This window comes from Papio anubis, chromosome 7 (assembly GCF_008728515.1).
Source record: "Papio anubis isolate 15944 chromosome 7, Panubis1.0, whole genome shotgun sequence".
NCBI classification, from domain to species: domain Eukaryota; kingdom Metazoa; phylum Chordata; class Mammalia; order Primates; family Cercopithecidae; genus Papio; species Papio anubis.
Genome location: NC_044982.1, coordinates 154,595,093 through 154,609,602, shown reverse-complemented (window position 1 = coordinate 154,609,602; position 14,510 = coordinate 154,595,093). Strand labels below are relative to the sequence as shown.

The following is a 14,510-nucleotide window of genomic DNA, read 5'->3' as shown; positions in this document are numbered from 1 at the left end:
GACAGACTGGAAAACAGGCGCCCTGCACACCCGTGTTCACGGCAGCAGCGTTCACAACAGCCGAGGGTGACAGCAAGGACTAGCAGAGAAACAGAATGTGCTCTAGGCCTGCAGGGAAACAGTACTCAGCCCTGGAGAGGAAGGAGAGTCCGACGCACGCTACAGCACGGACAGACCGCAGGGACACTGCGCTGCGTGAAACAGGCCAGGCACACGGACAAACACCGCGCGATGCCACTGATATGAGGCACCTGGGGTAGTCAGAATCACAGAGACAAAGTAGACGTGGGGGGCTGCCAGGGGTTGGGAAGGAGGAATGGGTGGAGGTGCTTAGTGGGGACAAAGTTCCCACTGGGTAGGACGAAGTCGTGCAGGAGAGCACAGTGGCCACGGCTGCCTGATACGCAGATGGACTGCCACAGAACTCCACACTTCAAAATGGGTACAATGCTCGATTTTATGTTATGGATGTACTTTACCACAGTTATTTTTTAAATGGAAACAAAAACCAGAAAAATGGATGTCCAAGGAGAATGAAGACTAGAAGAGAAGGGGTAGGGAGAAGTAGATTCCACACGGCAGCTCCTTCGCCCCGGGGCCCTCTTATCCTGCAGAAAGGAGGCTGTGCTGAGCCGTGGCAGGAGGCGAGTGGCCTGGGATGGGAGAAGCAGACTCACCTCTCCCAAACACACCTGCATGCGCGCACACGTGCAGACACAGACAACTGGGAGGGGCCTCCCCCTCCCCCCACATCAGCACCCAGGTTTCTGCAGCAGGCCCAGATCTCATCTGGCTGCTCGCGCTGCATGCTAAGCACTGCCACCTGCCACAGGGAATGTTTCTGAAGTCACTGGGGAGAACCGCTGCAGGTCGGCGCAGGCGCTGATAGACCCCATTTCCTAGCCAGGCATCCTCCAGCGCCCGCACGTGCTCCCCGGGTGGCTGTGCACGTGGAGGCTGAGAGGACCACCTGTCCCTGCCCACTGGCTCCTGGGATACAAGGTGCCCTGTGGCTGTCCCAGGCCAGCTGGAGCCGGGACTTCAGGCGGGGGGCCTGGCAAGGACAGGAGGACACTGGTGAGAGCTTCACTGGGCATGGTGGGGATAGGGGTGCCCAGAGATGTGACACCGAGGGAAAAGCCACACTGCTACAGGGTCGGGGGCAGCAGGAACCCAGGGTACCAGAGTCCTGAAAGTGGGGACCAGGGCCCTCGGGGCTGCGGGTCCCATCCTGAGCACGCTGTGAAGGACAAGTGGCTTAGACCAGAGCAGCCAGCACCCTCGGGTCTCCTGAATGTTATCCCAGGCTCATTGCTCCCTGGAGCCCCTGGTGCACCTCAGCCAGGCAGACGCCTGGACAAGTCCCTGGGGTGGGTGAGTCCTGGCCTGCAGGGGGACAGGTGGCAGCCACTGTGACAGCCTCTGTGTCTAGGTGCACAGAGGGCCAAACAGGGACAGCCAGCCCCTACCCTCAACCCCCACCATGGCCACGGGCACTCATGAGGCAGGTGCAAAAGGTGGGGTCTGCACTTGAGGGTCTGAGGGGCCTGGTGTTTACCGCCAGGCAGCCGAGCCACGCAGAGATGGTGACTGATCTGTAGGGCCGCCTGCATGCCATTTTCTGGATCACTGGGGAGATGGATCATAACCAGGACAGAACCATGCCAGTTCATTCGCTTCATCCAGCCCTCCCTGGCACTCTCAGGGTGAGCTGTCCTGTATCTTGGAGAAAGCCCCTGAGAGCCAGCATTTGCCCCTCCCCTCGGCTGCCAGCCTCTCCCCTGCATCCTGAGCACTGGGGCTTCAAGGAAGTGGGACCCATTTCACAGACAGGGAGGCGGAGGCCAGAGGGTGGAACAGCAGTGCATCCACGAGCAGGGCTGGGACCTTCAGATCCTCCTCGTCCCCAGTCGTGACCCCAGACCACCCCCCAAGTTTCACAGACGCTTGGCCCCCTCCATCACTCCGGAACTCAGACCCCGGATCCAGGGCAGAGACACCAAGCAGTGGGTGGCATCCTCTCTTTCATATTGCCACCCCGGAGATTTTGTCTTCAGAATTGCATGACCCCCTCCTCATTCCAGGCCCGCAAGTCTGCTGCTGCCCTCAGCCCTGCACCCTCTAATCTTTTGAGAAACGCCCATCCACACCACCATCCTCAGCTTCCTGGCCACTTGGACCCACCCAGCCCCATCTTCGGGAACTCCCCAGACTCCCCGCACCTGCCCCAGAAGGCAGCTGGAGACAGCCCTGGTCTCCATCCACTGCCCTCCGCCCGGGCTTCACACTCGCCCATTGCACTCTGGCTCTCTGGGAAGGCAGGCACAGAACCCTGCACCTGGGCTTGGCTGGGCTGCTCCAACTGTCCCCTCCTTTCCCATGCACGTTAATCTAGCCCCCACAAAACACAAACCGGAGTCCTCCCTTCCTTGTCTCTTCTTCCCCTCTCCCCACCAGTGCTCCACGTGGCTGTGTGACCTGGGGCAAGTCACTAAACTTCTGTGTGCCCCAGCTGCTCCAGTTCCTGTGCTCCTCATGCGGTTATAGTTTGGGGGACACCAGCAGACTGAGGGGGCATCAAACTCATCCTGGGCAGGGCTATAGTCACAGGCCCTAAGAGTGGGCAGCCCCCAGGCCACCCTCTCCTGCAGGGCTCCCAGCGACGGGGCTGTCAGGGAGCGGCACTGGCCACCAACCCAGGCCCACCTGCCTCCTAGGCTGGGCAAGGGGTGCTGGAACAGGACAAGCAGCTCCCCAGTGCCACTCAGGAGGCAAAGACTGTGTAGTCAACAGGCTTGGCCAGGCAGGAGCAGCCCGGGGACACCACACAGCGCCCCAGGCTCTGCACAGCACAGCTCCTCGTGAGGGCTGCAGGGCTGTCAGTCCCCAGCTTCCTCCACTGTCCCCAATGCTGGGGTGGGAGGCACACAGGGCCTGGTGACGGTTGGGGTGCGGGAGCCCAGAAGGCTGTCCCAGCCCTCCTCCCTGGGGCCCAGCCATGCCCATCCACAAAGTGCTCACGGCAGCTGCAGACAGGGCCCCAGCTGACTTTCTGCAGAGCCTCCAAATTAGCTGGGGCAACTGCTTGTGCCCAGGCCACATGTGTGCAGAGCAGTCAGGCAGAGCCAGCCCAGGCCAGACCACCACCTGGCCAGCTCCTGCGGCAGGCGCACTGTCCTGGACAGAAGCCCCAAGTGGGGTGCAGACAACTTGTCCCAGCACCTGTGCCAGGTCCAGGGGCCACAGGCCTTCCTCCTTGGCAAAGACTAGGACCAGCGGGCCCACCTTGGGTAGCTTGGGGTACGTTATGGATTTTCTCTGCTGATCTTCACAAGCACCTTTTGAGGGGAATCCAGTGAGTGTTAAGTGACTTGCCGAGGGTCACACAGCCGGGAAGGTATGGCTGACACTGGCGATGCCCTGTCCCTCTTCGTTCTGGGCGCCGGCTGGCCGCCGCTTCCCATGGGTCTGTGGCTGAGCTATCTGGCCAGTGGGCTGTGAGCAGAAATGACAAGAGCCACTTCTGCTCTGGTCCTGAAAACCTTCAAGGTCTTCCGAGCTGCCTCTCTTCCTGCAGTGCCAGCCAGACACAGAGCTCCCAGTGGGGGCTGCGGAAGCCCAGCTGAGGGCAGAGCCTGGGCCCCTGAGTGGCTCTGTGGAGTGAAGCTCACCCCCACTGCCCCCACTGCAAATCAGACTGCAGCACGAATAAGCAGTCAGCTCTCAGTATATGAAGATTTGTGGAATCTTTTTTATAGGAGCAAATTTGCTCTAACACAGCAGGGTCAGAGATGGGCCCTGAGCCCAAGCCCTGTGACTCCACCCTGACGGTGGGTATACCCCTCCATGCTGCTTCACCAGAAAACAATGGAGAAGATTTGGTAGTCCTTCTAGAATGTTCTCCCACTGTCTTTCCTCTGTGGCTGTGGGTGGACACGCGTCCTCCCCGTCGCCTCCACACCACTCCACCCCAGCCCGCAATGCCCCTCCTCCTACGCTCCCTCACACTCAGGGCTGGTTTAAACAATTTGGGTATTGCCAGCCCTTTTCTTCTTTATTCCATTTAGTGGCCACAACTCTCCCCTCTGGGTCTTTTGCAGAAGGGAAAACAAAGGAACGAGAATTCCGGCCAGCCAAACGCAGGTCAATGAGAGGGTGGAAACTCTGGGCTAAAGAACTTTGGCCCGGGGAACTGGCACAGGCTTTTGGCCAGAACCACACTCAAGCCCAGCATCACCTCCTCCAGGCAGCACTCCAGGCTTCCCACTGCCTGGCGCAACGCCTAACACAGAGCAGGCACTTCACAGATGTCTGCTGAACGGCTGCGTGAACAAGTGAATGATGAGTACATGAATGGATGAACGAGCGAGCATCTGTTTGTTGAGCATAGTAAGTGATGCCACGACTGGTTGTGTCCAAGCCACAGTGCTGGCGAAGCCTGCTGCCCTCCCTCCAAAGCAGGCGACAGCCACTGTGGGGACAAGGGCACCTGGGAAAGGCTGCAGGGGCCCAATCCACGGCCATGCCCTGGCCCTCCCCTTCTACCCAAGACCTCCCAGAGAGCCATGGAAAGTTCCTGTCCCGAGTGGCCTGGCTGTGGGCAGCTGCACCCATGGGCCAGGTCCTGCCAGGCTGCCAGGCATAGCCTGCCCCATCAGACGGGAGCTGCTCTCCCTCCCTGGGCCCTGCAGCGGTGGTGACGGCCCAGGGCAGGAGCGGGGACTCACAATGCCATTCTGCACGCTGAAGCCCAGCTGGTACTTGAGGTCTGGCCGCTTGATGAGGACCTTGGTGACCGGGGGACAGCTGACGATGTTGAGCTTCACCTGTGTCTGGTTCTTCAGGCCCTGCAGAGCACGGGGATAGGAGTCAAAGGCTGGGCCTTAGACATCAAGCCTGACCCAGGATGGGTGAGGCTGACAGGGCGGAGGCTGGGGGCAGTGAGGACGCACACTGGGTGAGGCTGGCAGGGCGGAGGCCGGGGGCAGTGAGGACCCACACTGGGTGAGGCTGGCAGGGCAGAGGCCGGGGGCAGTGAGGACGCACACTGGGTGAGGCTGGCAGGCGGAGGCCGGGGCAGTGAGGACGACACTGGGTGGAGGCTGGCAGGGCGGGAGGCTGGGGCAGTGGAGGACGCACACTGGGTGAGGCTGGCAGGGCGGAGGCTGGAAGGTGAGGACGCACACTGGGTGAGGCTGGCAAACCCTCTCAGCCCGTAGCCCCTCTGTGCAGCTTAGGACAGCCTCTACTCTGGCCCTTCCCAGAGCTGCCAGGTTTCCAGGGCGGCACTGCGCCCTCTTTCCCACCATGCTCAGGGCACCTCTGCCCTGGGGAAGATGAGCCGCTGCGGGAGTGAGCCCAGGCTCTGAGTGCCACTGGGCAGAACCAATGCGCCTGGCACCAGTTCACCCTCAGGGTGTCGAGGGGGCCATCATCATGCCAAATTCAGGAGAGTTTCCTATGGAAGAATGTGGGGACACTTTCCTCAAAACCCAGTGCCCTCCAAGGATGACCTCCTGCAGGGCAGGGAGTGACTGCGCAGCAAATCTCTGAGTGAGGAAGCGGGTGCACCAGGCCGCTGGGGTCCGGTGGGGGTGAAGAGGCACGGGGAGGAACCCAAGCCTCCACCTGGGAGCTGCAGCCCTGGGAGTGGGGACCTCGGCTGCTGAGACCTCGCTGGCAGAGGCCTCTCCCATGTCTCTCTGTGTGGCTGCCCATTGGGCAGAAGCTCTGCCGGGCAAGCTCCGAGAGCCAGTCTATGAGATGCTCTGGCCTGGGGAATGCCCTTCATCTCTCATGCTGAACAAAGAGGAGGACGGTGTTGTCTCCAGCACCAAGACCACAGCAGGGTGGGGAGGAACATGCCACAGAGGGCTGGGGGCCAGGCCACAGCTGGGTCACAGGAGTCGCCAGCAGCAGGCAGAGCCCGCTCCTCCGCAAGTGGTCAGTGTGAAGGCCCCCACCCCACCTGCCGGTGACCCTTCTGCCTGGCCCCTGACAGCGACAGGCAGCACCTCCCAAAGCTGCAAGCTCACGAGTCTGACGGTCAGGGTGGCCTCCTTACTTAAGGGAACCTGTGTCCCAGAACTCAACCCATGCAGGGTGCCCCACCTCCCCAGCCCAAGAGCACTGAAGGGGTTTCCCGGAAGCGGGACTTTCAGTGCTAACCTGGCAAAGCCCCAGGCAAAACAGGATAAGCTGGTCACTGTATACTCACTGGTCCTTGGGCCCTTGCCCAGGGCCACATGGCTTGATACAGGGCTCAGACAACCCCTCCCCTCCCACCCCAGGGCAGCCCGGGGCCACCTCTGATTCAGACATGGGGAATGGTCTTGAGTTCAAATTTTGATGCCATCATCAACCAATCACCGGGTGAGTCTCCCTGGCCCTCAGTTTCACCGTGGGTGAAGTGTGGATTGCAGCAAAGTGGGGATCAAGTGGGGCAGGGCTGAGGCGACCCCTGGGCGGAGGGTCCCAGGGTGCCCACCTTGATGATGCCTTGGCAGGTGGCGAGCGGCAGCCCCACCAGGCTGGTGCCATTGATGGACATGATCTGGTCCCCGATGCTCAGCTTCCCTGAGCGGGCGGCTGGGCCGCCATTCATCATGTTGGCCAGGATCACCGTGGGCAGGATGGAGCCCCAGCCTGACTCCACCACCACCACGCCCAGGATCTCGCCCTTGTGCTTCTCCAGCTGCAGCTGCAAAGGGATCAGCAGTGTGAGAGGGGCTGGTGGCAGGGACTGGGGCCTCTGCCAAGGACCCACAGGAGGATGAGGCTGACCCTGTCCCAGCACATTCCGCCCTGCCATGGGATCCAAGGCTGGCTCATCTCATACAGGAGAGGTCTTGGGCTAGAGGCCCTGCCCACCCCACTCTGGCTCCCATGCCTCCCTGGGGTCCACCCAGCAATCCTGGGAACCTGGAAGTACAGACCCCCATCCCCACCCATGCCCAACACTGACCTTCCCACCCCAAGCAGGGCTCCAGTGTCCTGGTTCCTGCTCCTTCCACCCCACCACACCCACAGAGGCCAGAGGAAGGCTCTCAGACTCCAGCACCCATAGCCTGCCCCCGGCCTTCACTCTTGTTGGAAAAGTCCTTCTACTTTTACTTCCTCTCAAAGGTCACTGTTTGGGAAACTGCCTGGAATGTCTTCAGCAAGAAACCAGGATCACGCATTCACCCATTCAACAAGCAGCAGAGGCCATGCACTCATCCACCGCAGACAGAACAATTCAGCCCTTTAACAAACAGTCAAGGTACGGGCCATCCCCAGGGTATTTGCTCCTCTCTGCCCAGAAGAACTTTCCAAAGTCCCCTGGGGGAAGCCACTGGGACCAGCTAAGGCCTCTGCTACTGGTGGTTTCCAGCCTCCCCTGCCAGAGCACCCAAGCTCCCTTTAGAGATGCCACGTGCTTTTCAGAAATATCTGCCGGGTGCTGAGCGCCGGTTGATAACAGCAGCATTAAAAGGCACATTTTCGAGGTCATTAAAGCCGACTGTAATCAGCTTCTTTGTTACAAACACCTCATTTCACACGCAAGCGCTCAGCTGGAAGGCAGGAGCGAGGTGCACATTCCGGGCCGCACACGAGTCTGATGGAAGGCAAGGGTGTGCGTGAGGACCCCGGGAAAGCTCGCTCTGCAGGAGCTCAGGGAGCAGAAGCTGGCAAACGTGACCTCCCTGAGGCCGGTGGGCGTGGCTTACCTCCTTGCAGTTCTCCGAGTTGGAGAAGTGGATGAGGTCGTCGTTGTACATCTCCTGGGTGTTGATGATATCGCTGTACTCCTTCTGGCTCAGGTCTTCGGGGTTAATGCCATTGGCTCGCAGGAACTCCTGGTAGGCCACGCTGAAGGCCTGGCCGATGGACTGGGCGATGAGCTGGGCCTGCGCAGAGGGCAGGCCTGCTGGAGACAGGCATGCGGCACAGGCTCCCCGCGGCCTCCTCAACAGGGGCTGCGGCAGGGCTGGGTGCAGGATGCACCCGTAAGCCTTCAAGGGGGCCCTTGTTCCAGCTTAGAAGAACAAGAAAGAAACTGGGGGCCCTCCCTCATCTGGTGAAGGCTGTCTCCCACCAGCACCCCACCGTGAGCGAACCCCAGTGTTGCCCTGAACCCTGAAGGGTCTGCTCCTGACTGTCCCTGCCTAAGCTGTGGCATGGCCCAGATGCTCCAGGTCAAAGCTGTTTCAAACAAAGTCTAGGACAACAATGAATTATTGATTACATGTCATATTTTTGCTTTTTTTTTTTTTTTTTTTTTGAGATGAGGTCTGGCTCTGTTGCCCAGACTGGAGTGGGAATGCAGGTGAGCACAACCACATCCAGCTAATTAAAAACTGTTTCTTGTAGAGATGGGGGTCTTGCCATATTGCCCAGGCTGGTCTCAAACTCCTGGACACAAATGATCCTCCTGCCTTGGCCTCTCAAAGTGCTGGCATCAGGTGTGAGCCACTGCACCCAGCACCATCTGTATTTCCTTTCCACTCATGACAAAAATGGACTTTCAGTGTGTTTCCTGGGAGCATCATGCTGCTAGTTGTCTACCCTGCATGTATTTATTGGTAGCAACAGAACCCAGTGCCCACTATGGACATGTGGCTGTGCCAGGCCGGGCTTACAAGACATGAGACCTGGGACTCCACACAGCCCCTACGGAGCACGTGGCTTCTTTCTACTTCCACTGAGCTGCTTCAATGGAGATCACCCACTCTGACATGGCAGAGGCCTGGACATTGAAACAGCACTCAGGGCCTGGCCGGTCGCCTGCTGGAGCGCAGACAGTTGACAGTGGGAGGTGAGAGCTGTACTGAGTTCCCGGAGGTCACCAAGCAGGCTGGCAGCTGTGCAGCCGTGGGAGCGTGGTGGGGCTCTTGGCGACCTCGATGACGTCTCAGCCCACAGCTGGCCGCCCGCCAGGCTCTGGGCTGTGTGAGCCCCTCCTCATGCTCTGTCCTGCTCCTCACCTGCCTCCCCAGCTGCCCTCAAGGGGGTTCTGCACGGGCGCCCCCAGCAAATTCCTACTCAACAGGATCCCAAAACAGGTGAAAACAAGGGCTTTGGCCTCAATTCCCTTCCCACTCTCCACGTGGCAGGATGTAAGAGCAGCAGATGAATGTACGCATTGGGAAAGGCAATTCCCTGGGCCGGATTAGAAGCGCGCAGCAGGCGACCTTCCCTCCAGCAGGCGTGGAACTGCCCTCCCTGACGGGCCCTAAGCGGTTTCTAGGACTTGCCGGTTCCCACGCCCAGGGTCTCTGCCGCTGCCAGACCCGGCTGGGGGCGCGACGCCCGGGGACCGCCAGATGGCGCCGCCGGGCTGGCCTGCGGAGTTGGCGAGCTGATGGGGCTCGGCGGGAGGTCGGGGGCAGCGCCCGCGCAGGAGAGGGTCGGGCCTCCGGGAGAAGTGGAGGGCGGCCGGGGGGTCCCTGCCCCACCCGCCCGGGATCTCAGGGTTCCGGGGCGCAGGGCGGCCCCCAAGCCTCTGCTTCTGTCTCCGCCTGATGCTGCCACCTGGCTGGGAAGGGCGGCCTGAGAGCACGGGAGCTCCGGAAGCCCAGCTCCACCACCCACGGGCCCTTGGACTCCACTTGGTCTCCCTCGGGCCACCCCCATTCTTCCTCCCCTTGGACGACATCCTCCGCCCCCGCGGAAGCTCCAAGCCCAGGAGCCGGCTCCGCGTGGCTGCGCCTCCTCCAGGCGTCATCAGGCCCGCTGGTGTGCAGCCAGCCGCCGCCTCCATTCCGGGTCCCGGCTGCCTCCTGGGAGGTGTGGGGTTCAGGGGGCTCGCTCTGCGGCTGGCGCTTCAGAGAAGGGGTCGCCCTGCCAGCCCCAGCTCGCAGCCAAGCCTGTGGGAGTTCACTGCTGTGAGGCCAGGAGTCCAGCCCAGGCCCCACCCAAGGGCTCAAGCGGCCTCCTGCAGGTAGGCGGTGGGCAGAGCCTGCAGGCGCTGGAGAGGTGGGGACGGGGAGGCTGCTGTGCGGGCAGGGACTGCCCCCTGCCCCATCCACCTCCTGCCCCTCCCAGGCCCCAACCCACACCCTGGGTCCCTCCCCACTTCACGTTCCAAAGCCTGTGTATGCCCCTTCTGAAAGTCCCACCAACCACCCAGCACTGCCCCTGCCTCATTCCACCAGCACCTGTGGCCCACGCCCGTGCCAGGTCTCTCAGACATCCTCAGCCCTCAGTCACACAGAAATGCCCATCCAGGTTTTGGGGGGGTCTCCGTGTAGCGGTGGAAGGAATGTGTGAGTGCGCTGTTGAAATGCCCTCTCCCCCCTGTAAATCTGCCATTGCGTGAAGCATTTCAAGTGGACCCAGCTTCTTAGGAAGCAGATGACTGCGCCAGCCACAGGTTTGAACCCTGTCTTCAGTTCCCATGCCGTATGTCAGGATCATGACAATATGGGGACCCTTCCCTATTGCCCAGGTCCTGAGACACCCTCAAGTCCTTATGTGAAAAAGAATGCCCTGGCCAACTGCCCATGAAGGATAGATTTTTTTTTTTTTTTTTTTTTTTTTTGAGACAGAGTTTCACTCTTGTCACCCAGGCTGGAGTGCAATGGTGCGATCTCAGCTCACTGCAACCTCCGCCTCCCGGGTTCAAGCAATTCTCTGGCCTCAGCCTCCCAAGTGGGATTACAAGCACGCGCCACCATGCTTGGCTAATTTTTTGTATATTTAGTAGAGATGGGGTTTCACAATGTTGGCCAGGTTGGTTTTGAACTCCTGACCTCAGGTGATCCACCCACCTCGGCCTCCCAAAAGTGTTGGGATTACAGGCATGATGAGCTACAGTGCCCAGCCATAGATCATTTCTTAAAACTTCACTCTGGCAACAGCCACAAAATTGGCTCACCAGCAGCCCCGCTGCTGGTCTGTGAGTAAGATTAGCCTCCAGGAAGGACAGTTCCTCTCTGAGTTCCCCTCTTGGCCCTGCTGCTCCTTCCTCAGTCCCTCTGTCCCCCTCCAGGCTAAAAACAATGCTCTTCTCCAGCCCAAGAAGGGAGCCAAAGGGCTTGTGATCTTTTCCTGAGTCTTTGGTATCTTATACTTCAGAATCACTTTGTACTTGCTCGGAAGACATACCACACGCAAAGGCAGAACTAAGCCTCGTGCAGATGTGCCTTCTTTATACAGCATGCCAGGGCCATGCGAAAATTTGCATTTTAATAACAAAAGTTACGCAAAGATTAACTTCATTTTGAGTAGAGAAAATGTTTTGTAAAGGGATTTCTTCAAACAGCTCCCTCATATATTTAACCATGGCTCAATTTATAACAGCTCCTGAAGAACCTGTTTCAAGAAGTAGAATAAGACTGTGTTCACTATCTTTGCAAACCCAAAGAGTATGCAAAAGATCACTCATCCACTGGAAACGTCAATAACGGCACGGAGGGTTCCACCTGAGGGTGGTGCCCACAGTGCCTGGATTCTGGAGCCGCCCTGGGCTGTGAACCTTGGGAGGGGAGTGCCCTGGCAAGAGTTTACTTACATCCTCTGATTCGAACACATGGCAGATCATCTTATACTGCTTCTTGCCTTCCTGGGCTCCGGGTGTGGTCTCGATGCAGTCCTGAGAGGCTGACCGGGGCATGCGGCGTCTGGCCATCAGCACCACAATGTTCCCAATGTCGCTAAGGAGACAGCTTATGCAATCATCATGGTTTCCCTGTCGAGGGAGACGCTTCACTGCCAGGAAACACTACTGGGACAAGCCATTAAAAAGCACAACAGGGCCAGGTGCGGTGGCTCAAGCCTGTAATCCTAGCACTTTGGGAGGCCGAGGCAGGTGGATCACCTGAAGTCAGGAGGTCAAGACCAGCCTGGCCAACATGGTGAAACTCTGTCTCTACTAAAAAAAAAAAAAAAAAAGTTGGGCGTGGTGGCAGGTGCCTGTAATCCCAGATACTCGGGAGGCTGAGGCAGGAGAATCGCTTGAACCCGGAAGGCAGAGGATGCATCAAGTCAGAGCCACCACCCCAGCCCCGCACAGCAACCCACCAAAAAAAAAAAGTTATCCACTGTCTGGCTCAAACCCGATTCTCCTGAGAGCCAGCCTGGACTGTTCTTATTGTGGAGGGCTGTCACGTGCACTGTGTAAGGTGTGTGTTAGAGTATTCCGTTCTACCCAGGAGATGCCAGTAGCACCTCCCCCTTCCCAAGTGTGAGAACATAATTTATTTCCAGCCATTGCTAAATGTCCCCTGGGGGACAAAAATCACGCTAGTTGAGATTAACAGAGCGTTTTAGGGTACTGGTTCACAGTCAGTCACTCTGCCCGCATCTCAGTCCCAGTTTCCCAAATGGACTGTGTGGAACCCAGGGAGGTGTGATGTCAGGTGAGCTCTCGGGCTGTCTCTCTGCTGTGGGATAGGCTTCCCATATAGTGCGGGGAAACCCACTTGTTCCTGGTGGATGAGAAGCCACTCATGGCTCTGGAGAAGGGTCCCTCCTGAACAAGGTGCTCTCCCATATGGGCCCAGGAGTGGCCTGGCCTGGCCTGGCCTTCCTGCCGTGCAGAAGAGGAAAGCATCAAGGCCAATGTTTGTCACTCAATGAGCTCTTCCCAGGGAGCCCAAACAGCCTGGGCCTGGGTCAGGAGACACCAAAGTAGCCCACCTGACTTGAATTCCCTCGGCCTCTGGCAGGCCCATGACTCTTGATGGCTTTTGTCCTTGGACAGGAATCTCCAGCCAGCATCTTGCCCACAACCCCTACCTAACAAGACTGCACACAAAGCTCAGAAAAATTAATCCACTGGTCTTTTATGCTTTTGTCCTCTGTTCACAAAAGAAACTTGAGTGTTTCTGCAATCTCTGGACCTCATTTCTTCCTCACAGAATCCACTTTGCAGCGGATGCTGCTTCACCTTTGTCTCTGCAGCTGACGTTTTTTCTGGCCAAAGCCATGAGGGTGTTTCATAACCACAAGAGTCACCTTCCAGGGAGGGACACTGAAACAGCTGGAGTGGCTCTTCAGCATCTCCTGATTTCTGTCACTGTCATAAATGCCTGCATCAATCCCCAGGTGTCAGAAACATGTTTCTTCCCCAGCTCCTATCAATGGCAGATCCCTCCTCCTCCTCCTCACAGACAGAGGCTGCCGACCAACATGGCCGCATCTGCTCTCCTGCCCTGACTGGCTACTTTGGCCTTCCCAGTCTCTCTTACCTGTTCCCTCCTCTCCAGCTCCTCTGCCTCAACAGATTTAATGTGCATGCCCTGTTCAGAATCCAAAGATTCAGAGGGGAAAGGAAGGGAAGGGAGAAGAGGCCAGTGGAGGGAGCCCTAAACTGGGCCAAGCTAGGGGGTTTCTCATCTCTCCTTTACAGGATCCATCAGAAGAGTTACTCTTTCAGCTGGGGCTGTGGGTATGAGGAGGCTCAGAGATGTTCAGGAACTTGTTTAAGGCTATACAGCTCTAGAGGATGCAGCCCAGCTTCAATCCCCGGCCCATCCTCCCACTCTGGGTGTGGTACCGCCCTCTATGCACACTGGCAAGGGTGTGGCACCACCCTCCATGCACACTGGCAAGGGTGTGGCACCGCCCTCCAGGCACACTGGCAAGGGTGTGGCACCGCCCTCCAGGCACACTGGCAAGAAGAGTTATCGGGGCAGGCCTAGCTGCTGTCCCCAGAAAGGCCCGCCTGCAAGGCTGGCCCTCTCTGGCATCTGGGAACGTGGATCTCAGGAGGGTTCCCAGCACCCGAACTGACAAACATGGTTCCTCTTGCCTAAACCCTTTGTGCAAACAACGTGGTCTAGGCTGGACACCTCTTTTTCCCCGGGAGTCTGGAATTTTGGTAGCTGCCAGGCAGAGGGTGCCTATGTGACCAGCTCCCAGTAAACACCTTGGGCTGAGCGTCTGGGAGCTTCCCTGGTAGACACCACTTCACTCTCTTGTCACAGCCCCTTGCCAGGGGGTTCAGTGTGTCCTGTGTGACTGCGGGGAGGGCTCTGGAAGCCCGCACCCACTTTGCCGATTCCGCTCTGGAGCTGTCTGCTGAAATCAATCTCAGCTGTGAGTGCGTGGAGTCCTGTCAGTCCTCCGAAACCATCCAGCCTGGGGTGGTCTTGGGGCCCCTCAGCACAGGTGGGTGATGAGGCGTGGGGCTTGGAGGGTGGGAGGGGGATCTAGTCCAGATGGTCTGCCCACAAAAGATCCGAAAATGAAGTCCAAGGCTGTGAAGTGCTGCACGCCCAGTGCCTGAGCCCTGGCACCTGTCTCCCTGAGTTTTCACCCAGTGCCAGGCTCCAGGAGGGGGCTGGTTCCAGGATAGGGGGGTGCAGGACACAAAGATCAGTGGGACAGGGCGCAAGCCTGGACACGGGACACACGTGACAAGGAAGGGCACCACCATGCCCGCATCTGGGTGTGTGAGGGCCTGGAGGGTGGTCGGGGCACGGCGCTGGGGTTGGGAGTGGCGGGCTGCAGTGTGAGCCACACCGTGGGGGCTGCTGCCTCCTCTGTCTCCAGAGGTCAGGCTCCCCGGGACTGCGGAGCAGGGG

The 14,510-nt window shown here is 58.9% G+C and overlaps 1 protein-coding gene across 1 annotated transcript in view; it reads right to left on the bottom strand.

Moving 5' to 3' along the window:
- APBA2 (amyloid beta precursor protein binding family A member 2) overlaps window positions 1-14,510 on the bottom strand; it is a 233,613-nt gene that overhangs the window by 5,380 nt on the left and 213,723 nt on the right. The window contains exons 10-16 of the mRNA XM_031668991.1: window positions 13,481-13,594; window positions 13,332-13,366; window positions 13,173-13,223; window positions 11,495-11,704; window positions 7,710-7,889; window positions 6,488-6,700; window positions 4,728-4,847 (exon numbers count right to left, since the gene is read on the bottom strand). Coding sequence (XP_031524851.1) covers window positions 4,728-4,847; window positions 6,488-6,700; window positions 7,710-7,889; window positions 11,495-11,704; window positions 13,173-13,223; window positions 13,332-13,366; window positions 13,481-13,594 — 923 coding nt within the window. The remainder of the gene's footprint in view (window positions 1-4,727; window positions 4,848-6,487; window positions 6,701-7,709; window positions 7,890-11,494; window positions 11,705-13,172; window positions 13,224-13,331; window positions 13,367-13,480; window positions 13,595-14,510) is intronic.